Raw genomic sequence first — 25,553 nt, 5'->3', positions numbered from 1 at the left:
CAAATATATTTTAAATTAAAAGATCGATAATCAAATTACTTTTTAAACATGAAATTAAAACACTCTTTACTTAGAATCATGTCACATTACTTTTATAAACAACTTTTATGCCCACTTTTTGCCACATTGCTATCCACCATGCAAATTTTGATAAATTAGAAAAAAATAAATTATCTGCAAAAGTTTTTTACTTTAAATCATCCTTTGCTTGTAAAAAGTCCAAGCACCGAGCTTCCCATAGTGTATGGAATTATTATAAAACAACATATTTTCATTTCATGTATAATGAGGCCTCAACTTCTGTAATTCAGTAATTGTGTAGTCTTCATCTAATCCCCCTATGCTTTTGAAGCTTCAATGCAAACATCAAACTTTATCTCATTGCACAAATGAAATAACACCTGACTGTTCTTATTCCTCTTCTTTATTGCATACAGTGCAGAACAATAGCTGAAAATGTTTTTGAGTTATGAAATGAAAAGAGCATGAACTGATTACAGGGTTAAGTTGCAGAGAGCACGGGCGTTTTCAATTTACTTTGAAGTGTCAAGCAGGAGCTTGTCAAGATTTCGTTTTCCTTCAGGGGCGTTTGAGTACCATGAAGACAAGTAGTCTCTGTAAAGAACCGAAGAGTACAGAGGTGGGGAAGATTGACTCACAAGATCAGAGACGGGGGATATTCGGACAGTCTTGGCTGGGTCATGAAAAGTGGCGATTGAGAGACGGGCTTTGCTTGCATTTGTTATGGCTCGGTGCACACAGGTTTTGTATTTCCCATTAGTTATAATCTGCAGGTAAGGCATGATTCTCCACACTCATTTTTTATAGTATGATACATTGATAGAATATTAAAAAGATGAGTAACACACCTCAGTTTGGTCAGCCACAAGAACAAGGATGGCATTTGGAAGGGGATCGACCAAGAGCCACTCCCCATCCTTGAGCACTTGAAGGCCGCCAACATCGTCCTGTATTAGAAGCGTGATGACACCTATATCAGAATGAGATTGCAGGCCCAACGTCAAATCTGGCTGCGGACAAGGAGGATAATAACTGGCTGTTATGTTCTGATAGAACTCCCCGACTGCATCTTCAATGCAGGACGCCTTCAGTCCTAAACTCTCAGACATTAATGCCAATAGTCTCTGAGCCAACACTCTCATCTCATCGCTATAATTAGCCATCAATTCCCTACATAAACATAAACCAAGTTGAGAACACCTTTAACAACATTAATCAATATAAAACACACTACCTGTATTCGGGAGGAAAATGAGGCCAAGCTGAAGGATTGCGGCGTGAAAGAGGTAACGTATGGTGATCGAAATAGTCCCTCCAATCCAAAACAGTTTCATTTTCAGAGCTTACTAGCAAACGACTACCGTATCCCTCAGAGGCAGCAAAATTTGGATTGCAAGCATATTTAAGTTTATCCTCCATCTGGAAATCATTGAAAAAAGGAAGACAGGCTCTCCTCAAACCATCCAACAGTTTCGTAGGTACCCCATGGTTGAAAACATGAAAAGCTCCCCATTCTCGACAAGCCTCTCGAATGGCTGGGAGGACGGACTCCTTTTCACTGCATAGATCAACGGCAGGGACATGTTTGCAGCTCAAATCAGCTATATTTTCAGTTACAGATTCAGGCCGGTTCTTGGGGGGTTGAATGTATTGTGACGGAACCTCTGAAATGCCCATTTGAGAAAGAATTTGAACCCTTACTGCCCATTCCATTTCCCCCAATTTCTCAACTAGCTATTGAACTACAAAGCCAAATACTGAATCAAGATCAGATAATCAAGCAAATCCCTAAATATCATGGAAACTGAGTTATGTTAACTATAATTGCATAAAACTTAACAAAACCAGATTAATAGTTAAAACTTGAAACCCATATCATATTTTCATCATACTTCCAAATTAGATGCCAAAACTACACAATTCTGCCTTAAAATTCATTATTTTTATTGAAGTACAAACTATGGTTGAATACAGCAAAAACAGATTAAGACCCAAATCTTATTCCCAGAAAATTTCCAAATTGCAAAGATGACAACAGAATCAGACAAACTTGTTTGGATTATAAATTATATAAATAATCTATGAGTTTTTATACCTATGAGAAAATATAATGAAAATGAAAATTGACTAACCTGCAGCAATTATTTAAACTTCGAACAAAAGATTGGTGAAGACAGACAGGCCTCTATAAATCATTAAACACCAAGACTCAACAGGTAAGAACTAATTGTGGATGGGGCTTCTGGTTGTTTCGGATAAGTTATAATTTTTGTTATGAAATTAATAAATTAATAAATTTAAGAATTTTTTATGTCGTTGTGTTAGATTCTTCATTTGTTTTGAGTGTACTCTAAAGAAATTATCAGCTTTTCTTATTAAGAGGGACAACTTTTCTCTTACCTTTTATTAAATGAAAATTACTAAATTATTTTATTTTTTCTAAATAGATTCTTTTAACTTTTATGATATCTAAATAAAATTTCTTAATTTTTGTTTCTATTTAAGTTTTTATTTCAAGCTAATATTTATTTCAATACAGTAATACAATTCAAACAACTTATATATATATATATTAAATTATTTCTAAAATATTTTTACATGATTCAAATATCATAAATTAATTTAATCCTTAAACTTTTATTTTCAAAAATTAATCATTTTACTTTTTAAATTTCAAAATTCAAATCTAATTAAATATTATTAAATTTATTAATTTGACATTTTAAAATAAAAAATACTTACTTGGTAACTATGTTTTAATGATAACCAATAATTTTAATTTCTAGACTAAATCAATGATTGAACCAACGAGGCAACCAAATTACTAATACAGGCAACAAACCAGTAACCTAATCGGTTCAATGAAAAAATTATTAAAAATTAAGATAATAAAAAGCTATCACTCTCTCCCAACAAACTCAAACCCAAGTGAATTCTTCGAGTAAACATCCATTCAAAAAAGGCAATGTTTTGATGTAGACAATAAAGGTTGAGTTGCTTGTTCAAATACGAATTGATTCGAAAAAATTTAAACAAATTGTAACATTCAACCTGTAAGACATCTTTTATAAACAAAATCATAAAAATGCGACAAGTTATTATGAACTTTTAAGTCGAGGCAAAGCACAAAATACAACTCCATATCATAGGAGTCGTAAAGGAAACCCCATATAATTGTCACCATATGCATCACATCAGTTAACAACGAAGGCAACATATTAAGCACGTTTGAAGATGTCAATGTACACGACACTCAAAAAGAATACTTCAAATGATCATTTCAAAACTTGAGCCAGAAAATTGCAGTACCTGGGACTAAGTTGCAATCTTAGTAGAGATCAATGGATAACTTGCAGAAAGCAATAAGACCCAAACCTCCATAACATTATATCATTATGTGATGGCCATAAGGACAAATACTTGACAGTACTCAAGAGGTGCAATAAACTCAGATGATGAAATTTACATGGTATATATAGGTTAGCTTCAACCAAGCTGAACCGAAAAGTTTGGCAAAGCAGTTTCCAATAGGAAAGAAAATAAAGACCATTCTAGCATACCTCAAGGAAGAAGATTCGATACGGACTTAAAGCAATGCCAACCAACAAAATTTGATTTTTAATAGCCAAAGAAACTCTCACCTCAATCCATGCTGTAAAAACCAGGATCAATCAAAAGGCTGCTTTGTCATTAGTATTGACTCTATAAGAGAACAAAGGCATAATGTATCGAATTTACAGTGAAATGAAACTTCTTTGTTAGAATCTATAGGAACCAGCACTCCATCTCTGTAAACAAATTTCGGATCAAACCCGAATTGGATGTTTGGAGAGGTGTTGCCTACAGAGTGACAGCTACATTCCTTAGGAATAACTAAACTATTTTCTGAGCTTTCGCATTGACATATGCTCCACTCTGGACGGTGAGATAACTTCCTGGGATTTTCATTTCTCAAGTTTTCATCAAATTTATTGTAGCTATATCTGGCAGCAAAAAGTTTCCTAACTGTTGAAAGAAGATCCACAGACAATAATGCAACTGTATCGTGAACATCATCTACGGTCAAATAGCTCCCATTTGATTTCCATTCTTTAAGCAGAACTTTTTGCATCAAAAAAAGGAGGGAATGGAGGCAACCAGAGCAGCAATGATAAAAGCATGTAACCACTGATTCAGTTGGAAGAGCAGTTTCGCTTGAAGAGAAATTGGGAACTTCTTTATGTTCATGATCTGTAGGTTTGCCATCTTCAGATGTGATAGTTGTCTCTGTGTCGCAAGCTTTAGCAGAGGCAGGCAACTTCGCACCATCCAGTTCATCTGAACTACAGAATCCATTCTCAGAAAGAACGAATCCATTTGGTGCAAATCCATTGGATTGTTTTGAGGACCCAGGATCTCCCTCAACCACAGGATTTCTAGGACTTTCTGACCCACTTGGTCCAGGGTTACTCCCATTCTGCTTGTCTACAAGAAAAACTGGATCATTGACTGCAAAATAGTTATGATGCTCCACTGAAATAGTATTACCGCCAAGGCTTATATGGTCTACAGCCTTATCCACAGCAAGAACTGTTCCCTTGTGACTAGGAGCTCCATTAGCATCCATCTTGTTCAAGTCTATCCAATCCATATTTCGCATGGTTAATTCTCTCTCAAACATAGGGTTTCTAGTACTTTCTGATCCACATGGTCCAGGAGTAGCCTCATTCTGCTTGTCAACATGAACAATCAATTGGTTGGCTACAGAAGAATTGTGATGCTCCTCTGAAGTAGTATTGCCGCTGATGCCTATTAGCTGTGCAGCATCTTCAAAAAGTTCAAGTTTTCCCTCATGGTCAGAAGCACAATGATCATCTTTTTTGTTCAAGTCAATGGAATTAGTATTTTGCATGGTGAATTCCTCATTGTTTGCTACTTCTGTTTCCGGGCAACTTCTGGGCCTGCATTCCTCCACTTGATCTGTGTCATTCACACGTGTAAAATGATTATCTGGAGATCCCAAATCATATGGTTCGAGGCTTGCTGCTTTTATTTGAACATCCTGATCTAAGCTGCAAATGAATCAAGTCTCACGTTAGTTTTAGATCCACTTATGAACCAAAAGTTTGTAAGTAATGAGAAAAAGGTTACCTCTGCAGTGAATATGCCCAGCTGTTAACCATATCTTCCAGATAAGCAACTTGAGACAAAATACGAACATACTGATATCTGTCTTTTCCAGTATTAACTTTTTCATTAATCCACCCAACTAGGAGCTCAAGAACCTTCCGTACCTCAGAGGAAACTTCTCTAAGTGATGTGTACACACCTCTGTATGCTGATAAACCAACAGCAACCAAACCTCTAACCAACCCAAATTTCCCTTTGCTTTTACTGCTGCTGGGACCACAAGCAACAGCAGCCTTGTTTAATAAGTTAGTGGGACGAATGATGCAAGAGTTGAATGGCCAGCCCTTCCAGGGACCAGCCACATCTGCAGAAGGACCTTCTTTAAGTTTTGATGTCACCCAGCAAAGCTCTGCAAAATGCGGATATCGCAAAATTTGAAAGCCAAATGAAGATATTGCCAGCATCAAGCTTGATTTCCCCTTCAAATTTCTACTGTTTGTTGGGGCTGCTGGAACAGTAACAGACAACTCACCACATGTCTCTGATGCAACCCCCTTTTCACATGCTAAACCTTGAGATGCATTGTCATTTTCTGCAGTTTCAGAGGTCTGGACAGAATTTTTTGTTCTGGAATCTTCATGGACATGAGATCTTTGATGAATTAAATGAACAAATGGTTGAAGGATATCCCTTGATAACTGAGCAGCAGATAGTTTGATAACCATATCACGGTTGAAATTGTTGCCAACATGAACAGTGAATCTGGGTACTGTTTGCTCTCTTGTAGTTCTGTGACTGCAATTTGGTTGACCACTCTGAAAAAATTGCCTTATTCTTTCAGGGAGCTCCAGATAAGGAACTTCTGAAGTAGCCTGTTTAGAGATAAGAAGCATTTAGATTTAGACATCAAGCTTGCAAGAGATGTGAAAGGCAGTACGAGTCGAGCAAAAAATGGGGGAAGGGAGACCATGTCTTAAGAGAGAAAATTTCAGTTGTATAAGGATCAGACTGAAACATTAACACATTTACAACAATTGGTTCATAATTTCCTAAATTTATACATGGGCTTCAAATTTGTATTCTAGTTTGATCAGTCATACATGAGAATGATGTTCACAGAAAAGAACCTCTAACCTAGAGCTTCTCAAAAGGTCAGTAAAACTCTACCAGATCATTCAGTTTAACAAACAGATAAGCAGCACTGTCAAAATAACCTTTATTGCTAAAGCAGCAGAAAGCTTATTGCATTGTCATGAATGTACAAGCACTTAGATCTAAACATTGTCAAGCAAGCACTACTATGTTACCCCAACACTAGCCAAATCACATCTACCCAAGGAACTCTTGAATAGTAATAATAATAATAATAATAATAACCTTACAGATCAAACACATGAATTTGCTTTTATCAAAGCAAAAACCACTTTTATTTCTATGCTCTACAAGTAGAACCTAGCTACTAAACTATCAGATCTTGAAATGCAAATAAGTAAATGAAATAATTCATACCACAATTATCAGGGACGTTGACACACAAATAGATTCCACTTGCTCAACAAATGAGCTCCATGCATGTGAGACACTTTGTACAGCGGCTGTAGCCTGTGCTGTCCCTGCCAACTCATATTGCAGAGAGGATCCATTTTCCTTCTCAACAAGTTGAGGATCTTCCTCCATGGGAGTTTGATGGAATGTTGAAGGTGAACTGCTCTCCTTGGAAACTTGATTAGTGGTCTCCACAACCCACAAATCTATTCTTGGCATAAACAATACACTTGACCCCATGCTTGCACATTTCACTGCCATGCAATTTGAATAATTTGTAAGAATTTCCAGATGAACTAGATCTATCAACCTGGTCGTCTAACTTTCACGCAAGATATTTCTTTTGAGCTTAAAACACACTGTGAATGGACACAAATAGATTAAAAAACTTAGAACATGAACAAAAACAGTTAGTATGTCATACATGCTAACAGAACCCATTATCATTAAGCTACTAACCACAACAGGATAAAAAGGAAAATCAAAATAAATCTAACTACTTAAGTTGCAGAAAAGGGTCTATAGGGAACTCCATAGTCTGTCCTTATTTAGTAGAATAATATGTTAGCTATGCACTACTGAATACTGACTTCATAATGAAACTTTCCAGAAACAGATATATGAGGAAATTCCAATTTTGGACTAGTTTCCACTAGTTTCATTTTCAAGAGGTAAATAGTCAATGCCAAATTAGATGTTTTTTAAGTGAGGCCTTTAATTATCCTTTTAACTTATATTTCTAACTAACCAAGGAAGAAAAGACAAGAAATTATCCTAAATTGAAGAAGTACAAAGCAGTTAAAAAACATAATCCAAGAAGCAAAAATCATAAATGGAAAAAAGGAGGTAGGGAAACACACTGTATGAAAGGATCAAAGTCTGCACTTATAATCAATCTCATGTTTCTCAAAATGTAAACAGGTATTAACAAAGAACTAATGCTACCACAACAAAAGGACATGGCATGAGGAACATACTTAAAATTTGAGTTACTCCGTAGATTAAGTCACCATTTCCTTCTTGTGCAATTGTAGATATATCAACTTTCTGTATTTCTATGTTCCCAATGAAACAGTGAAGAAGACAAGCAGCAAGATGCTTTTGACCAGATCTGGGACTTCCAGCAATTAATATTCGAAACCCAGTTTTCCTTGTTGAAGTAAAATAGGTATTTCGTGACAAACTAGAGCATGTACCACCACTACGCACAATTGAAGGTTCAAATGTACCACCGTTGTCACTAATATCACCCATATCATAATCAGTAAAGCCAAACTCTCCAATTAACATTCCAGCATGAGATAATCTTCTCTCTATCTCCCCAGTAACCTCACCTTCTTGAAGAAAGTCATGAACATGGAACCACCAATGATCCTTGGGCAATCTCTTGTCCTGCAATACTGAAACAACCACACTCTCAATCACTGCACCACCTTTAGAAAGAAGGGGCGGCAACCAGAGGCGTTCATCCAAATGAAGAGAAACAAGCAAGGTGGATAATGGTTCCAATAGACAAGGAATGAGATGAGTAGGGAGAGGAGAGGCAACTAAATCTTGAGTAGCCATTCCAGCTTCTCTACGTGAGCAAGGAGGTGGGGAACATGACAAAGCCTCCAACCAATCCCTTTCCTCAACTGTAACAGTATGAAGAGGAACACGTTTAGCACCAGGAGTTTTCTCTTCAGCATTTGACAAAATTTCCTGCAAAGGAAAATTCCTCTTCAAAGAAATAACAGCTGCTTGAGTACAAAGGGCCTGCAAATCTGCACCAGCAAAGCCTACTGTCTTTCTTGCAACCCATTTGAGCAAAGATCCAGTAACTGGTTTTGGCCATCGTTTAGTATGAAGTTCAAGGATTGCAGCTCTGTCTTCCATTGATGGGAGCGGAAAATAAATTTCTCGATCAAATCTCCCTGGTCTCCTCAATGCAGGATCAACGGCATCAGGGCGGTTTGTTGCCCCTATCACCACCACTGAACCTCGAGACTTTAAACCATCCAACAGTGCAAGTAATGTGGACACAACTGAACTATGTGTCTGATCTTGCTGACTTGTTCGCCTAGGTGCTAAACCATCTATCTCATCAAAGAATATTATGGAAGGTTGACATCTCTCAGCAACCTGGAACAAGAGCCTCAGCTGACGTTCAGCATCACCAACATATTTTCCTAAGCAGTCAGCACCTTTGCGGGCAAAATATGCAATCCGTTTATCCCCACGAGCACAAGAACCTATCAGTGCTCGCACTACAAGAGTTTTACCTGTTCCAGGATAACCATGCAAAAGAACACCTCTGGGAGGTGTAAGCCCCAGATTGTCAAAGAACTCAGGGTACAACAGCGGTAAGATGACAACTTCCTTCATGCATTGGATAACATCATGCAAGCCAGCAACAGATTCCCAGCCCTCAAAAGATTTTCCGTTCTCAGACTCAGAGCCTCCGATGTAGACAGGTGCCAATCTTAACAAATCTCGATGAAGTCTCTTGCCCTCACGTTTCAAAAACTCTTCATCTTCACCACAATGCTCCAACCATTTTTCTTCAGCTTCAATATCCTTTCGCCATGCATCATTTGATAACTTCCTCATTTCCAACTTCATTTTCTTAGCTTTCATTTTCTTTATCTGGGCTAAATATTTAATTCCATGAGGTTGGAAGAGATACCGATGATCAGTGCAGGCTATGAGAAATTTGCGATGATCAAATATACAGCCATTAGCTCTTGCACAAGGCTGCAAAAAATGAATGTCATCAATTAAAATGTATAATGAACCTCTTCCTTTTCTCAAACAAAACTGAAGCAGGAGGAACAGGAGGATGCTTTAAATGAGATAATTTTTTTGGGCATAGATATCAAGAAACAAACCAAGTGATATGTTTTTGGACAACGATCAACACGGCATCCAATTGTTGCTCCTGGCCTCCCACATCTACTGCATTTTAATGCTCTTCCTCTACAGAGTGCTGCCCTAACTTTTTTTAAGCAACCCAAGCCGGCAAAATAAACCTGAAGACAGGAATATCAATGAATGGGGGATATGCAGAAGAAAAAAAAATGAACTTCTGGAGAACTTAATGGGTGATATATACTGTAAACTTCTGGAGAATTCTTGAACTGCCCTAAAATCATATAGGATAACGACTAGGAGCATATTTGGCATAAAAGTGAATGTTGTAACGGCAAAAGTTCAAGATATACTAGGAATGAAGAAGAGTATAAATGGTTGAGAAGCTATGGGAAAAGACCAGGGTGTGTCAAAAGCACAAAACCAGTTTTCACAACAACAGTGGACATCCAAAAAATTGTTGATGAAAATCAATGGGTATATGTATAAATGGATGCTTAGACAAACATATCCACCAATACCAGGAAAATGCAATTAACAAGTTCGAAAGAGGAGAAGAAAACAGCACTGCACCTCAGGACTCCATACAGCACATTGTTGATGAACCCAGATTCCAGCAATACCATAACGATCATTTATAGGACCTAGGAGACGACCAAGCCACCCAGGTTCGTCGCCAAACCCATCCCAAATGTCATAGTCTGGTTCCTCCGATGCTGAAGAGCTATATGCTTCATTTTCACTATCACCTGCATCATGGACCAGCTTCTTTGGTGGTTTTCCATCAGTCCCACCACCGCACAAACCACACCTTCTCCCTTGTTTGATATGTGACTTGCCAATCATATACGCAGCTGCTTGATTGGACTTCTCTACCTTCATATCATTCTTAAATTCCGAATGTTTTTCATCACCATTTACTAAGCCATCCTCTTTTGCATCATGAAGACCAACATCTTCAACTTCCTCTGGACCATTATCCACTTCTACAGCATCCTCTTCATTTTCTCCTTCACTCTGACATTCTAACTGTTGTACTTGTTCTTCTGTCAGCTCCACTCTTTCAACTGCTCCAGTCACCTCAAGAATTTCATGGCCAATGCACTCCTCTGATTGCATACAGTTTGATACTTCTTTATCATCTTTAACCACCTCATCCGCATTGCCATCTATTATCTTCCCATTTCCATGACTCATTTCACTCTCTAAAACTACTGGACCCTCCACAACCTCATCACCCCTATTATTTCCAGGATTCGTTTTGCTTTCTAAAACAGGTGCACCCTCCACTACCCCATCTCCTTTAATTTCTTCTTTTTCCAACTCCGTTTCTTCTTCCATGCCACAAATCTCAACCTTCTCTTCACTCTGCGAACCACTTGAAGCCTCAATACTCCCCAGCCTCCTGGATTTCACAGCTACCATTTCCCCTCCATCCGATTCGTCCAACTCCTCCGCCTCCTCCTCCTCCCCCTCCTTATCTTCATCCTCATTGCCACCTATATCCTCAAAAAGCTTCCTCCTCGATAAAACTCTCTCCTCCACCTTCACTTTGACATTCACATTCTTTCTCCTTGTCCTCAATCTTGATCTCCAACTCCCCAAAGTCAGCGCCTCCGTGATCGTCTCCCCCTCTTCTTCCTGCTTCACACTCCCTAAACTCCTACCCCCCCTAACAAACCTCTCATTCTTCCTAATCTTCTGCCTTTTCCTCGGAGGCGGAGGTGATACATCCAGAATAACCGGTGCCTTCCTGGCTCGTGAGCTCCTACGGAGCTCGAAATCCGCACTTCCGGACCCGTCAACATCGTCCCTCTTATTCCCTTCACCATGGTTCCTATTATACTGTTCCTCACATATTGCATCTAATCTCTTATGTTTCTGTCGAAGCCTACTGCCCGATTTTCGCCTAAAATCACTCCGCTTTGATGAAGAAACCGAGGTAGGTGATAATTGCATGACCAAAACCTCCGCAAAATATATATAAAACTTTCTCCCAAAGTTATAAACTATTGCATACGATATCCTTTCAAAAGATTCAGGCAAATGGTATTCAATTAACGATCCATCTTTCAGTTTTTTTAAAATGGGTGATTGAATACAATTTTGAACAAATATAAAAAACGATCAAACTCAGGATTTGACTCACCACGGAGACGCTGAGTCGGATCGTTCCGGCTTGGGAATCGAAAATGGAGAGAAACCCATCAAGTTAAAATCGCTTAAAAGTCAATTTAGACCAAAAAAAGTCTGGATTTTGAGTGGCTTCAAGTTTTGGATTTCCTTTTTCAGGTTAAAAACTAGGGCATAAGATTTTAGAGAAGAAAACACTGTTGTGCGATATAAATTTTATGTTCATCTCACGCGCGTATAAAACACGTGAATTAGAATGAAATTTTAATTTAAAAGATTGGAGTCCAAGGGATATTAAAGGTTTAATTAGGGTTTTAATGAATTATAACCCTTTCAAACCTAACTCAAATCTACATTTTATTATAATAATAACTAATTAAATTAAAACTTAATCCATATTATTTTTAAATTTGTTAAACAAATGTCTTTTAATGTATATAAAAAATCGTATTTTATAAAAATATTTTAATTTCTTAGGTGCAATTATATTTTTAATTATATATGCAACTTTAATCAAAATTAAAAATATCTTCATTTAGCCAGCTATTCTTAATTAAATTGGCATGAGCATGGAATTATCATCAATGCAGAAACATGTGAGTTCGATTATAGGTTAGAATCAACTATAATAATTTTAGGCATTATATAAAAAAATATTTTTAAAATCACTATATATGAATTATCTAAATTAATAATACATAATATATTTAAAATGGTTTAAACTAAATAATATTAAATCATTGATTTATTTTCTTAAAAATATATAAAAATAATATTACATTGTCTTTTTTAAAAACATTGTTCAAACACACGGTAATTGGAGTTATTAACATGAGATTGTTGCCCAAACTTGGCAAATGAAAGCACGCGCTGAATTGAAGAGTGGGATATTTAGTGAAATTGCTTCATTTTTGCTACCAAAAATGCAAAAGTTGCCGCCAAATATGATGGATTTATATGTTTTTGATGAAAAAAATATTAAAAAATAAAAGATTGGGAAAATATGTTGATGTCATTTGTGAAGTGTAATGGGAATAAGGTTTGAAAGTTCAACGGCTCCTTTGAAAGGCTTCCATAAGTATCTTCAACTTAGAAACACAATTACATGATACGAATAGAATATGAATCAAGTACACAACATTGATATATGAATCGCCAGGCTTATGATTTTGTGTATCTTACAGGAAAATGACAAACAAGTTCAAAAAGGGAAAAAGGGTCAATCTAAATGTTCTACTCAAAGCTTGTTCGATGAAGAATTCGACCAGGCATCGACTGGATTAAAACTCGAAAATATCAAAACAGAGGATTCCAGATAACTATTTCTCAAAATGATCATACTTTATGTGTAATGAAGTACCTCAAGGTTTATATTTAGCTTAACGCTGCTTATTGCCTTTGTCTCGATGGATGTTGGATACGGTTCTCAAAGAGAAATTCAACTTTTTGAGATACAGGATTTCTCTTTGCAGTAACTTGCATAAGCGCTCCATCGACAAGCATGCGTTGCAGTACCCTTGCTATATTTTTCGAGTCATCAATACCTAGATGGTGACATCCCAACGATGGGATTTCGAGTTGTTTCATCATTGACATCATTCCTCTGGCCTGTCATCCATAATCAAACAGTTCATAACACAGATGATACGAAAAAAGAAGAATAACATCCTTAAGTGATCAGTGAAATAAAACCAAATGTAACCTTGATCACTCTCTATATTTCTATCTCCTTCTTCTTGTTGTTTAGGGCTATGTTACCAAGACTCGAGATACATGTTGAATACAGATATTGTCCAACAAGCGCATACTCAATTTGCTTTAGGTTCGTTCATGTATTTGAAGGATCTTACTCTCATATGCATGTTTGAAAATGTGCCAGATATGGATATTTTAAGAATATGAGGAGTCTGGATAACATAGATTGAAAGAACGGAGTGATAATGCAAGGTTAGTTATAATAAATAAGTACAAACATGATTATGATTTCAGGTTCTGATCTTGCATTTCAGTACCCTTTCAAACTTGAAAGTGGGAACTTTTATTTTTTGTTCAAGGCTTAGAAAAAACATGGCTATACAACCAGTTATGGAAGCAACAGACCTTTATCTTATTGGGACAGAAGCAGGTTCAGCCAGGATTGTAATGAGCATGTAACATTAAAGCTCAAAAATAAAATTTATCATTTCAAAAAATGAGTAGTGGCCATGGATTATCCATTTAAAGCTTCAAGATGCATGAAATGCAAGAAAGATGAAAGCAATGGCTCAGTTTAATTAAAGCTCGCAGTTACCTCACGGCCATAAAAGTTTAGATATACATCCTTTAGATTGATCCATTCCATAAAATATGGAGGTAGCTTGATCCCAGAAACTTCACATTGCTGAGGGATCTTCGTCTTCAAATCCCAGTTTCCACTAATATCAAAGAGACAAACACTCTTCAGCGGACGAAAACAAAATATATATATAATTTTTTTGAGGAGTTTCAAGACTCACCAAGTTACAAATGCTGCACGAGTAAGGCGGCCACCCCTTTCCTTTTCCCATAGGTTATGTTGACTTAGCCAAGCTTCAAACTGCTGCATAACTTCCTTAAATGGCTGAGCCGTATCATGCCAGACTCTGCAATCAAGTCCAATTTTAGGAACAGAACTACACTTTGATTAGCCATAGATATCCTACTTAATTATTGTAGTACGTAATCAGCCCGCAGATTGAAAAATGACCAATACTGATACAGTAGAATAGAATTAGATTCAGTATCACCTATCAACCCCGATTTCACCATATTTTCCTTCAATGTATTTGTTTACTGATTGCTCACTCATTTTAGTCGGCCTCACAAACCTGTAACAGTGTTTTAACTTTCTTATGAGTGGCTCAGTTTCATCTAAGTTAAACCACTATAAAAATTAGCATCCGGATATGGTAACAAGAAAAAGCCAAAATTGAATAGCACTGGTGTCAAACATACTTAAAAGAAAAGGAAATGGAAACCTGTGAAAGAAATCCACTAAACTCAAGGATTTTGCATCTATAAGCAGCACAGGAAACTCGAGTATCTCGACTTTCCCTTCCAGATCAATCACCAAAAGAAAATCCACATTTTGAGAGCGTTTTTTCTCAATGTCAGTGCCATTAACTTGAAGATCCCTGGAACAGTCATGATTAAATTTCTCTAGATGGGAAGGATCATCCATCTGAATCGAAAAAGTAACTAAATTAGACATCAGAACTAACAATACATAATCTTATTTTTTTCATATATATTTCAAAACAAGAGCCCTGCATTTGCCACATTCAACTTCAAGAACAATAATCAACCAAAGTTACATCTTCAATTAGATTCCAAGGCTAATAAGAAACAAAACAAAACCCTATACTGGAAATGGCAACATTGCCTTGAGGCTCAAATAATGCAGCTGAGGACCTGCAAGTCTCTGCAACCTAACCTTTCTTTAAACCGGTATTCAACTTGACTATAAAGGATGCTATTTCTGACTTTTGAGTACTTTATGAAACCAATAAACACCAAGCAAATCAACATTATCCTAATAAAATAAGGCTTCACTCCATAATCATTATTTTACTTGCTCCCTGCTATTTGCATATACATTTGGGGGTTGTTAAAAGGAAAAACAAAGAGAGTTTATGAAAAATGCAATGTGCTTCCTAATAATAATAATTGCATGCAAAACTAAAGTCGTCTAATTGGTTATTCAAAAAGTTAAATTTTCACCCACATAACAAAACCATCAGGCATTTAAAATTAATTCAAACAGATGGTGGGCAAGAGATGAATTGTGAAACCAAATGCATGAAAATCAATAAATAGTAGCATCGTCTTAGAGATTGTAATGAAGGGTAGGCGTGGCAAAAAGCTAGCAGGCAAACCTGGGTACACTTGCCTTGAGTGAAGTACAAACACATGGGCCTCCAACGACTACTGCTGCTAAAGACTTGGGTATTCATTGCAGCAGACAAAGGAGGAGGAGGTGAAGGCGGAGGAGATGAGTAATGGGCTGTTGTTGAAATTTTGTATGAAGGAACATGAGATAGAGTGGAACTGAAGAATGGGTTTTTGATTGGAGAAGACAATGAACGGCTCCAGAAGCTAAAGATTCGACCGACAGGAATCCTAGTAAGGTTAGCCATTTTCGGAAATGGCTAAGGTTCGGTTCCAACTTCCAAGAGCAAGATTTTTATAGTAGTACTTTTAGCACTACTGTTAGACTATGAATGGATATTTTATTATTTTACTTTTGTAAAATATTTGATGTAATTTTCTTCCTTTTTGTCATTTTTCTTGGAATGGTGAACTATAAAATATTGGAAATAATTGAAATTTTGTTATTTTACTTAAATTTTATTGGATTTTAAATTTATGTTTATATTTTATATTTTCAATTTAGTTTATTTTAGTAAGAACTAAAAATAAAAACATTTCACCTAATATCTTATTAAAACTAAAATAGTTTGACATATCTAACTAATATTAAAATAACCTTTAAGTTAAATCCTATTTTAATCGACAAAAAAAATTCGTACTTTATTAACATAATTTTCCTCCCTTTCTTTTGGTCATCCTAACCTTAATCATAACAAAACATTTTATGAACATGTCAGAAACAACTGAAAATAGACCATCGAGAAGATGCCTCACTTTTCTACCATCACAACCAAACCTTATAGATGATGTCAAAGCACTTCAGGAATAAACATAGATCCAAATCAACTCCTTCAATCACCCCCAATATACACATTCCTTTCTGTATATATCTCACTGGTTTCCTTAGTTTGCACACTTGCACTTCTAATTATTTGCATTAAAGCTATATAAACCGGGGATTCTAATTAGCTAGGAGAGGCTACAATGACTCAAAACTGAAATGTCAAATGGGGCACGAGCAACTGCTTCCGTCACGTACTATCTTCATCATGAGGCTCCATTTCTGTGAAATCTTCTACCACATCAGTTCTAGCAGTCTGTCTACTCAATGTGCGTTGCTCCTCTATCTCAACGAGTAACAATGGATCGCAAATAACTCTTTTTGCATGCACCATCTTAGGGCAAGCTGATAGAAGAAGAAACAGTCAGGAATGAGAGTGAAACGTAGATTCAATAACCCCATAATGAAATCATTATTGAGTACCTGATTCAGGGCATTTGGCATTGTTATGATGGGATTTTATGTAGATCAGGATAGCATTCTTTTCGTAAATGTGCTTGCAGTCCATGCTGCATTATAGGAATAAACAAACTGAGTATAGGTTGAAACAAAAGTGTGGAAAAAGACATGCATCCCAATGCATGCTCAAGTTGCTAAACAATTCAATCATATTGGCAACTCTAAAAGGCCACCTTGCTATGAGGTAGATTTTCAGGATTTTCTAAACTGAACCGAGGAAGCCATTGGAACTACCATCCTTACTATCATTCACATTGCAGTGTAAGAACTGTTATAGATTTGTATCAAAAAAGGGCCACGCATGTTGCTTTTCTCGAAAGTTTGAATGGCAACAACATTAATAAAATTTTCCACTAAGAGCAAATACATCTCTCAAAATATAAAGAAAATATGATTTTCGCCGTGCTTCGCAATACCTGCGAACTGGTTCTGTTAGTTCAGTAATATGCTTTCCAGTCAATGGACATTTAAGATTCTTAATACTGCTCTCTGTACTGGTCATAATAATATCCTCCTGCTCTTCACCTGGCATTGGTTGTCCAGCATGATGAACGTTCTGTGGAAGATTCAACAACGGATATGTAAGAAGCCCCACTTGAATGATGATATACAATAGTTATAAATCATGTTACCAGTAAAACTAAAAAAGCTTAAAGATGGTCGTTGGTAAATAGAGGGATACATAATATCCATTAGCATCAAGTATTCACTAATTTTAGCATAAGAGAGAAAGACAAAATGAGAATATATTTTTTTCAGTTCACAAGTATAGCAGCTGTGAGCCAGGCTTCATGTATTTAGTGACCAACAGAGTTCCCACCAACTGCATGCCAATACCAATCACTCCTATTTCAATATAAATGCACTGAACAGCAGCCCTTACCATAATCTCCCATAGCATGTATTTATTCAGCTCAAACAAACCTTCACAATGGTCCCCCAACTGTCTCTTTCATTAAAGAATATAACCTCTTATTGGAACCACATCTAATAATTCCAGATTTTTAGTTTAGTGGTTCTTGACACGGTATTAGCACCTCCTTGGCATAGTGATTTAGATTCTAACCTAGCTACCACTATTCTAATTGATGCTAAGTTCCAGTAGTAGGATAATACTTTGTTCACTCTTCCATTCTAGTAAACTCACACAGGAGTAGTGAATAAACCAGGCAATACAATATCATCACAACATTTTTGAAGACCAGTCATCCCATATTACCTAGGAATCGAAACTATAACACATGACCATACTTACAGCTCTGCTTGGTTAGGACATCTGGTGTTTTCATACTGAAGAAGCATGAAACTCCAACAACAACAAAAAACATATCCAGTACTAACATTAGATCAAACCAAAGGTCCATGTTATATCAATAAAACTCTTATGTTATTTGACATGCTTCCTTTGGCCATCATGCATTTATGAATTCTATAATCTAACTCTTTAAGTACATAACCAAAGCCACAATGAACTTTAACCTTTCAGAACAAGAGACAATCCTCAACCAGGAGAAAACATTTGTAAGCAAATTCTCGAAATGCTCAGCATTATACATTTTTTCCATCATTCATTTTGATAGATGTTAGGTTCTTACTCCTTTTCTTCCACCTCTCTCTCTCCCCCCTTGTCAGTATTCTAGGATAAACCAAACATCAACTTTTTTTTGTCGCCATCAACCAAACACCAACTTGAAACATGCAGATATATGCAGAAGGAACTGATTCTCAGAAAACTGAATTATCCTTACTAGTTTGTATTTCTGTACAAACAAACATGAATATTTTTGTCTACATGTGTGCATACATATGCATATAAATGCATGTGTAATATAAAACCTATGATGTTTCAGACTAAAATCCAAGAACACTGGTCCTATTAAAAGTCCAAAAGATAACAAATGACTTGAAACTTCCGTCTTAATAATTTTAGAAGTGATTTGATGAATTTAAAAAACCTACCCAGACAGCTTGCTGGAACTGATGCATCAGTGGATGATTCTGTGGATGTGAAGATGAACCAGCTTTGACTTTTTCAAACTCGGTGTCAAGCAACTTCTTAAAATCAGTTAACTAAAGTTAAAACATACAAGCAACAGATGATATTAGTTAGATACATATTGGCACATCTGTTTAAAACAGTATTAAACCAAAAACTTATGCATAGAATAAATATTATTAAACTTGCACCTCAGGCCCTGGTCGGTATGCCTCTGCAACAGAATGAATTGCTGATGAATAATGTAGACAGTTTTCATGAGCTTCTACCAGCTCAGCAACAGCATTTTCTAGCTGCTTCACCTACAAAATGAATTCCCAATATCATACTGCATCAAAAAGTACTTTGAATTCTGATTATCTGTAAACTTTTGGTTGCAAGTCTGCATATCTCTAAAGCATTAGATGTTTGGTTTAGCTTATTTCATTTTATTCTTCAATATTACTTTTACCCTCTTTCTAGAATACGATGATCCACAATCCAGAAGCTGTAGTAACAAGAGAAATTAAAACACACAAACCACTTCAAGAGCTAAAAGTCAAGCAAAGCAATTGGTCCGAAAACACGGAATCCGTAACAATGCTATAACTAAAACCCCAACCAAAAACTGGATTGCTGTTATATAATTGACCACCTCGCTCATCATCCTCATTAATCAATCAAAGTGGGAATTTTGAGCAAAAGAATGCTTGCAAAATAATTCTAATAATCTAAAGCATCTTTCAGGCTTTACTAGAGCAGAAGTTCAATACTTTAAAAAAAAAAACAATAATTTCTTATTACCTAACAAGTACAATGGTTTTAAATTTATGGGTGTTGCAGAAAATTTAAACCCATTTGAATCCCAAATTTCCCCATTTCTTTTAACACATTAGATGAGGCTAATCAAGCACCAAGCAAAAGAAGAAGAAGCAGAAACAAGCTAAAAGTTATAACTTGATTTATATTTTACATACTTCCAGTAACTAAAAATGGGGAAAAAGATAAATTTATGTTTTAAAGGGTAAATATTGTCATATAAAATAAAATCAATATAACAATACCATGTCAGATTGATTATCTCTCTCCAAGTCTACAGCGATGTCCTTCATCAAATTCAAAGCTTTCCTTATATCCTGAAAAGGAAAAACAAGCTTTCAGATTTGCTTTGTAAAACAGAAAACAATTTTCAACTTTAATGAAAACAAAAAACTTACGGATACAAGCAATTGATTGTCAGAGTTAAGATTGGAAGCCGCGCGTCTGATTCTGGAAGAAACGCCATCAGACCGAGATGCCGACGTCGACGCCATCTAGGGTTATGGATCGGATCAGAGTCTGCTGCGGGTTCCCGGCACTGAGGTTTTTGGAGTACTGAGTTGGAGGGAGAGGGAAAAAAAGAGGGAAGTAGAAGATATAATTCTAGACGGAAAAACGCTGCGTTTCGATGCCAATAAATGCTGCGTTTGTTCGTCTCTATTTTTATTTGGTGAAAAATATACCTAGTCCCTGTACTTTTTATATTTGGAATTGAGTCCCTTTATTTTTATTTTTAAGAATTTAATCTCTGCTTTTTAAATTTCAAAACTTAAGTTTAATTATTAATACCATTAAAATCATTTTATTAAATTCATTGGTGTGACATTTTAAAATTAAAAAAAAACTAACTTATCATATAATAGAAAAATGATATTGTAATGAATTTAAATTTAATGGAAAAAAATTCAACGGTTTTAACAATTGAAGCAAATAATCAAATTTAAAGTTTAGCTTTTTTCTAAATAAATGAGTTTAATTAAATGAATTGAGTAATTTGATTTTTATTTAAACTTGAGCTTCAAATATGAAGCTCAATCAAACTTACCCGAGCTTTGAATCTCAAATGTAAGTTATTTTGAATCTAATTTCCTTATAACTTAAGATCAACTCTACTACATATTACATATTTATTTATACAGGTTACAGGTGGTACTAAAAATAATCGGGTAAAGCTTTGGTGTATTAGGTGAGTTTCTATCTTGTGGTAATAATGGGAAGATCCTATAAGACTGAAGAGGATCTTGGAGGTTAGTGTGGATCTCACAGGATGAATACTCTATCATGCAGGGCTCATATAATAAGGTCACAAAGAACTTAATCAAAATGCAACCAGATGCGATGAGTGTAATCAAACTTAATCGTAGAAAATTGGAATTAAATTTATGAGATGCGACGAGATGTAATTTAAAACATTTTTTAGTAGATCTCCCCAAGATTTGGTAATGAATTTTAATAAGAACAAGATCTCATGTGAGTGAGTGTTTTTTGTTCGGGTATTTGATATAGCAAGCGTATCCTTAAGTGAATTATTCTTTTGCTGAGATACTTGTGTATAACAATTGGCCCTAATTGATGGGATAAGTTATACAGTAAAGTCTTGGAAACGGTGAATCTTTGGTGCAATGGATGGGTGGCGATGTTGTATTGCTATTAGTGAAGTTGAGAATGTAAATGTGTATTTTCTTCTTTTGACTCTTAGGGATAAAAATTAATGTATATTTAATCCATCCTACCTTTATTGGAGTATGCAAGTGATAGTTGTCTTCCACATGTTTTTTTTTTTGTTTGAAAAAAGTGGAATAATTTTCTTCCATAATCTATTTGAATCAAGTTTAAATTTTAAAAATTATCGAATTCATGAATTTGTTTAATATTTTGTTTATTACAAAGTTATGGTCAAACTAAGCTAAAAACATTTAGGTTTAGAAAATTATTTTTTTAGGACTTTCTATATTCAAAAGTCATAAGTACTTCGATTAAAATTAAAGTCAAATTAAATCAAACTCCAATTCAAAAGATAAAAATTCCAAATTTTATTTAAACAACATCAAAGTTTTAATTATTAGAGTGTATTTGTTTTATATTCACAGCTAATAAATGCAGGGGCGAAGCCAGAACAATTTTGTAGGGGGTCGGATGAAATTTTAATTATTTATAGTCTATATCTTTATAAATTTTAAAGGATTAAATTAAATTTTTATAATTTTAAAGGAGGCTAAAGTGAAATTTTACCTTTACTAATTTAAAATTTTTAAAAAATCTCAAAGACTTAAATAGCAATTTTACATTTTAAGGCCTGGGGCACTCCTAACCCCTGAGATTTGCCATTGAATGAATGTGTAAGGCTGTAATACAACTACCATTTAATGTGAAGTATTTTCTTTATTCAATACCCTCATATAAAAACAAATAATATAAACTTCAAAACATTACACTTCATGAATTGATTAAATTAAATTATTTAATTAAATATTAAATAATTAAACAAATTCAAAACTTTAGAATCATATAACTTTCTTAAAAAAGAAGCAGTCAAGGATTTGAACATTAAATTTACATTATGTTACCTATCAATCTATGGGACTCAAAAACATGCTTCTTGGAGCTGTTCATGAACTGGATTGAGTTTATAAATTTTTAAATTTTGTTTAAATTAAATCTAGGTTTATTTTAAGAAAAAAAATATTTATTGGACTTAATTATAATTATTTCACGAATTTCTCCATACTTTTAGCTCATAAATTGACCTTTTCAATTTATTTTTTAAATCTTCAGCTTAGTTGATGTTGAGTTTGAAGAGGTATATAATAACTTATGGGCTGATATTTAATGTTCTACTAATAAATAAATTTTGAAGTAGCTTTTAGTTATTGAAAAGAAATTGAATTTAGTTATTTAATTCCATACAATATGATACATATACTACCTATATGAAATCATCAATTAAGACAGCTTTCAAAAACCACCAACTTGGTTACCTTCAATTAATAGCTATCAATTGTTCACTTTTAAATATTATTTTCTTAGGATCAATAGTATGTTTACTTTTAATTAGTATAAAATTTTAATTAGTATAAAAACAGAATGACGGTAAAATTAAATACTATAGCGTAAAATAAAAAATAAACTAAATACATTGCACCCATCGTCCATCTAAATCCATCCTTAATCAACTGATTATAGCATTTTACAGTTTTTATATATATATAAATCAAACACTTTTTAAGAGCAAATTATTCCCACTCACATATTACAGCTCAATTCATAACGTGGACTTATTTTAGTTCAAGTACTATAATGTTAGGATTCTGTTTAGATTTATTTTAGTTTTTTTTTTCAATAAATTTATTCTACTTTAGGTTTAAATATTTTTTTTGATTATTAGCCTAATTGTGTTTTGTAAATTGATTATTGTTGAGTAGAGGTCTGACTTTTTTGAAGAAAGTCTTCAAAGTATAGTCAATTTGGGAGCGGACAAACCCTTCAATGGAAAGTATTGTTCTAGTGTCATGGTTTTGTCCCCGGTCTCCATGAAGAGTTGTTGTATGGTTCACAGAGGGGGTCATCTCGATTGGTGGAGATACAACCTGCAAGAGCTTAAGGGAGAAGCGTTAGTATGGTGCACAATATTAATCATGGAGAAGGTGGGTACGGGAATTCAAACCACCAACCAAGGTATATGTAGCCTTTACATTGCAACCATGGTACATATGTGTTGATCGGTGGTCCGAATCTTTGCACTCGTACTCTCCATAATTTATATTTTATACACTAGTAACACCTCTCTCAAATCTTGCAAATATCACTAGTCGAGGAACCCCCTTCATAAACTGTACAACGACTTTCCACAAAGGCTGAGGACAAGACCCCGACATAAGGATAATACTTTCGAAAGCAACATCAATTACCTAATAGACAACACTTTAAAAACTTATCTCGAAAGAATTGATCCTATCCAACAATTATGATTACAACTATTCGAATGTATTGATTCTAACTACAATTATTTTTTACTTGCAATTATACTTATATATATTTTTGCAAAAGTATAAAATAGAAAAGGAAATAATTTAGAGAAAGATTCTACTGTGTTAGAACAGAGAAAAGACAGAAAATGATTGATTTTTTTTTTCTTTCTATAAGATGAAAATGATTGATTACCAAAGAATGATGCATGCACGACAGTCAAAGGGATTTTGTCTAAGATGCCACTTGCATTGGGCATTAAGTTGGATGAAAACAAGCAATTATAAAGGTCAAAAATCACTTTGCCAATATGTAGGACAAATTTATCATCATTCCCAAAAAATCCAAATCATGTTTCATGATTTTTTTTTAAATTTGAAAATTTATGTGAAACATTTTATAATTTTTAGTTTCACTTGTGGGAAATTAAAAATTCAATTGTCAATTATATCGATGACATTTTGATGATCTATATAGCATGGTTTCTACAAAATTAACACTAAAAAGAAATCCTGAAAAAGATTCTTGAACCCCACAGCTTCGATTCACTGCATAATTTAGCCATTGAATTATATATATATATATATATATAATTGCCTTATACTTTTCTTTTTCCTTCTAACCAAACACACTCTAAAAACTCTTCCTACTATTTTCTTACAAATTTAAGACACTCAACAAGAAGCATGTTATTGCACCATCAACACAAAAAACAAAAAAGATCAAATTTCCCATAAACCCAGCTTAACTCCAAGTTGACCTATCACCACCAATCAAACAAGCATAGAGTTCATCAATTTGCAACACTTCATGATCTTCATGAAAGCTCGAGCTTCCCCCTTCTTCACTAGACCCTGTCGAATTGCAAGAAACAAAGTAGTTAAGAGGCTGATCTTGTTGTTGTTGATGATGATGATGATTAGCTCTTTGATTATTTTTCATGGCAAACATAGTCTCTTGAGCTTTCCTCAACTCTTCTTGAAGATACTTGACATCTTTCTCGAGCCTTCTTTTTTCAGACAATGCATTCTCTAGTTTCACTTGAAGTGTGTTGTAATCGAGTTCCAAGCTCTGTGTCTTCCATCGGGCTCGCTTGTTTTGGTACCAAATCGCCACTTGTCTCGGTGGAACACCCAGCTGGTTAGCGAGTTGAAGTTTGAGCTCTGGTTCAAGCTTCTTGTTGGCACTGAAACTTCTCTCTAGCAACCTTACTTGCTCTTGGTTTAGCCTCTTTTTATTGTATTTTGGGGAATATAGTTTTTGGCTTTGGAAATCCATAATTTTGAGAGACCTAAAGAAAGTAAATTTGGGTTGGGAATTTTCTAGTGGCTTGATAACCCTATATATACATATATATATATATATATGTATCAAGTTTTGATTAAGCCATTGAAGAAGGGGGTCCTACCAAAAAATGAAAAGGATATGTGAAGAAGAAATAGAAGAAGAGAGAGTGAGGAGGCTAGGCGGCTTACATATAGCATTCAAGTCATGCATAGGTATGGTCTTCACGTGGATTGGTCCTACTCATGCAAATATATATAATATGTTATCTTATATATGATTGGGTGAAAATTAAAATTAATTATTTGTTTTTCTTCTTCTTCTTTTTTTAAGATTTCATTGCATCCAAAACATTTCTAAAATAAATCTCTCCAACATACCATTGATATTTTTTTTAAAAAAATTGTGAAAAAAGTGGGGAATAAATAAATATACATATATATAGCTACTTAATCGATTCTTGATAAGATGATTGATTAAATCAATCCTTTGAATATATAAAAAAATAGGCTCTATTTTAAGATAAATATTTTAATGCACAACTTGTGTAAGAAAATTTACTTGAGTGAATGGGAACATATTTAGTCTTATCGTATCATTACAGCGAAAGCTATATATAAGCAATTGTTTCAAACTCAAGTGTCCATATATGGACCGAATCCTTTT

General features: G+C 34.9%; 5 protein-coding genes across 5 annotated transcripts; all 5 read right to left on the bottom strand.

Moving 5' to 3' along the window:
- Positions 1-203: 203 nt before the first annotated feature.
- On the bottom strand, positions 204-2,424 carry LOC108480441 (jasmonate-induced oxygenase 4). Its single transcript, XM_017783447.2, has 4 exons — positions 2,154-2,424; positions 1,256-1,763; positions 870-1,191; positions 204-788 (listed from the first exon to the last, which is right to left on the bottom strand). Exons 2-4 carry the CDS (start codon positions 1,732-1,734, stop codon positions 534-536), a joined length of 1,056 nt encoding a protein of 351 aa, XP_017638936.1. The 5' UTR covers positions 1,735-1,763; positions 2,154-2,424; the 3' UTR covers positions 204-533.
- A 660-nt stretch (positions 2,425-3,084) lies between these two features.
- LOC108483213 (uncharacterized) lies at positions 3,085-11,935 on the bottom strand. The gene is made up of 6 exons (XM_017786485.2): positions 10,096-11,935; positions 9,543-9,683; positions 7,653-9,408; positions 6,640-6,929; positions 5,152-6,002; positions 3,085-5,072 (listed from the first exon to the last, which is right to left on the bottom strand). Exons 1-6 carry the CDS (start codon positions 11,479-11,481, stop codon positions 3,689-3,691), a joined length of 5,808 nt encoding a protein of 1,935 aa, XP_017641974.1. The 5' UTR covers positions 11,482-11,935; the 3' UTR covers positions 3,085-3,688.
- A 760-nt stretch (positions 11,936-12,695) lies between these two features.
- Positions 12,696-15,900, bottom strand: LOC108480799 (uncharacterized exonuclease domain-containing protein At3g15140). Its single transcript, XM_017783902.2, has 6 exons — positions 15,549-15,900; positions 14,652-14,854; positions 14,421-14,501; positions 14,151-14,276; positions 13,946-14,069; positions 12,696-13,263 (listed from the first exon to the last, which is right to left on the bottom strand). The coding sequence occupies exons 1-6, from the start codon at positions 15,807-15,809 to the stop codon at positions 13,045-13,047; spliced, it is 1,014 nt and encodes a 337-aa protein (XP_017639391.1). The 5' UTR covers positions 15,810-15,900; the 3' UTR covers positions 12,696-13,044.
- Positions 15,901-16,176: 276 nt separating this feature from the next.
- On the bottom strand, positions 16,177-20,268 carry LOC108480729 (E3 SUMO-protein ligase MMS21). Its single transcript, XM_017783815.2, has 7 exons — positions 20,036-20,268; positions 19,883-19,954; positions 19,031-19,141; positions 18,803-18,913; positions 17,260-17,399; positions 16,808-16,893; positions 16,177-16,729 (listed from the first exon to the last, which is right to left on the bottom strand). Exons 1-7 carry the CDS (start codon positions 20,129-20,131, stop codon positions 16,575-16,577), a joined length of 771 nt encoding a protein of 256 aa, XP_017639304.1. The 5' UTR covers positions 20,132-20,268; the 3' UTR covers positions 16,177-16,574.
- A 3,857-nt stretch (positions 20,269-24,125) lies between these two features.
- On the bottom strand, positions 24,126-24,966 carry LOC108482531 (homeobox-leucine zipper protein ATHB-52). The gene has a single exon (XM_017785663.2). The coding sequence runs from the start codon at positions 24,879-24,881 to the stop codon at positions 24,348-24,350; it is 534 nt and encodes a 177-aa protein (XP_017641152.1). The 5' UTR covers positions 24,882-24,966; the 3' UTR covers positions 24,126-24,347.
- Between the last annotated feature and the right edge of the window lie 587 nt (positions 24,967-25,553).

The sequence above is a fragment of the Gossypium arboreum genome, chromosome 1 (assembly GCF_025698485.1).
Source record: "Gossypium arboreum isolate Shixiya-1 chromosome 1, ASM2569848v2, whole genome shotgun sequence".
Classification (NCBI taxonomy): domain Eukaryota; kingdom Viridiplantae; phylum Streptophyta; class Magnoliopsida; order Malvales; family Malvaceae; genus Gossypium; species Gossypium arboreum.
Note: the sequence above shows the minus strand (reverse complement) of the source record. Positions and strands in the feature narration are given on the sequence as shown.

Coding starts and splice junctions, on each gene's coding strand:
- LOC108483213 (XM_017786485.2), bottom strand. CDS start 11,481: ATGCAATTATCACCTACCTCGGTTTCTTCATCAAAGCGGAGTGATTTT. Junction 6,930..7,652: donor CGGAGTAACTCAAATTTTAA/GTATGTTCCTCA, acceptor ATTGCATGGCAG/TGAAATGTGCAAGCATGGGG. Junction 5,073..5,151: donor TGGGCATATTCACTGCAGAG/GTAACCTTTTTC, acceptor ATTCATTTGCAG/CTTAGATCAGGATGTTCAAA.
- LOC108480729 (XM_017783815.2), bottom strand. CDS start 20,131: ATGGCGTCGACGTCGGCATCTCGGTCTGATGGCGTTTCTTCCAGAATC. Junction 19,142..19,882: donor GAGATAATCAATCTGACATG/GTATTGTTATAT, acceptor TTCATTTTGTAG/GTGAAGCAGCTAGAAAATGC. Junction 18,914..19,030: donor CATACCGACCAGGGCCTGAG/GTGCAAGTTTAA, acceptor TTTTAACTTTAG/TTAACTGATTTTAAGAAGTT.
- LOC108480441 (XM_017783447.2), bottom strand. CDS start 1,734: ATGGAATGGGCAGTAAGGGTTCAAATTCTTTCTCAAATGGGCATTTCA. Junction 1,192..1,255: donor CATTTTCCTCCCGAATACAG/GTAGTGTGTTTT, acceptor ATGTTTATGTAG/GGAATTGATGGCTAATTATA. Junction 789..869: donor TTGTGGCTGACCAAACTGAG/GTGTGTTACTCA, acceptor CCTTACCTGCAG/ATTATAACTAATGGGAAATA.
- LOC108480799 (XM_017783902.2), bottom strand. CDS start 15,809: ATGGCTAACCTTACTAGGATTCCTGTCGGTCGAATCTTTAGCTTCTGG. Junction 14,502..14,651: donor TTAGTGGATTTCTTTCACAG/GTTTCCATTTCC, acceptor ACACTGTTACAG/GTTTGTGAGGCCGACTAAAA. Junction 14,277..14,420: donor GGTGAAATCGGGGTTGATAG/GTGATACTGAAT, acceptor ACTTGATTGCAG/AGTCTGGCATGATACGGCTC.
- LOC108482531 (XM_017785663.2), bottom strand. CDS start 24,881: ATGGATTTCCAAAGCCAAAAACTATATTCCCCAAAATACAATAAAAAG.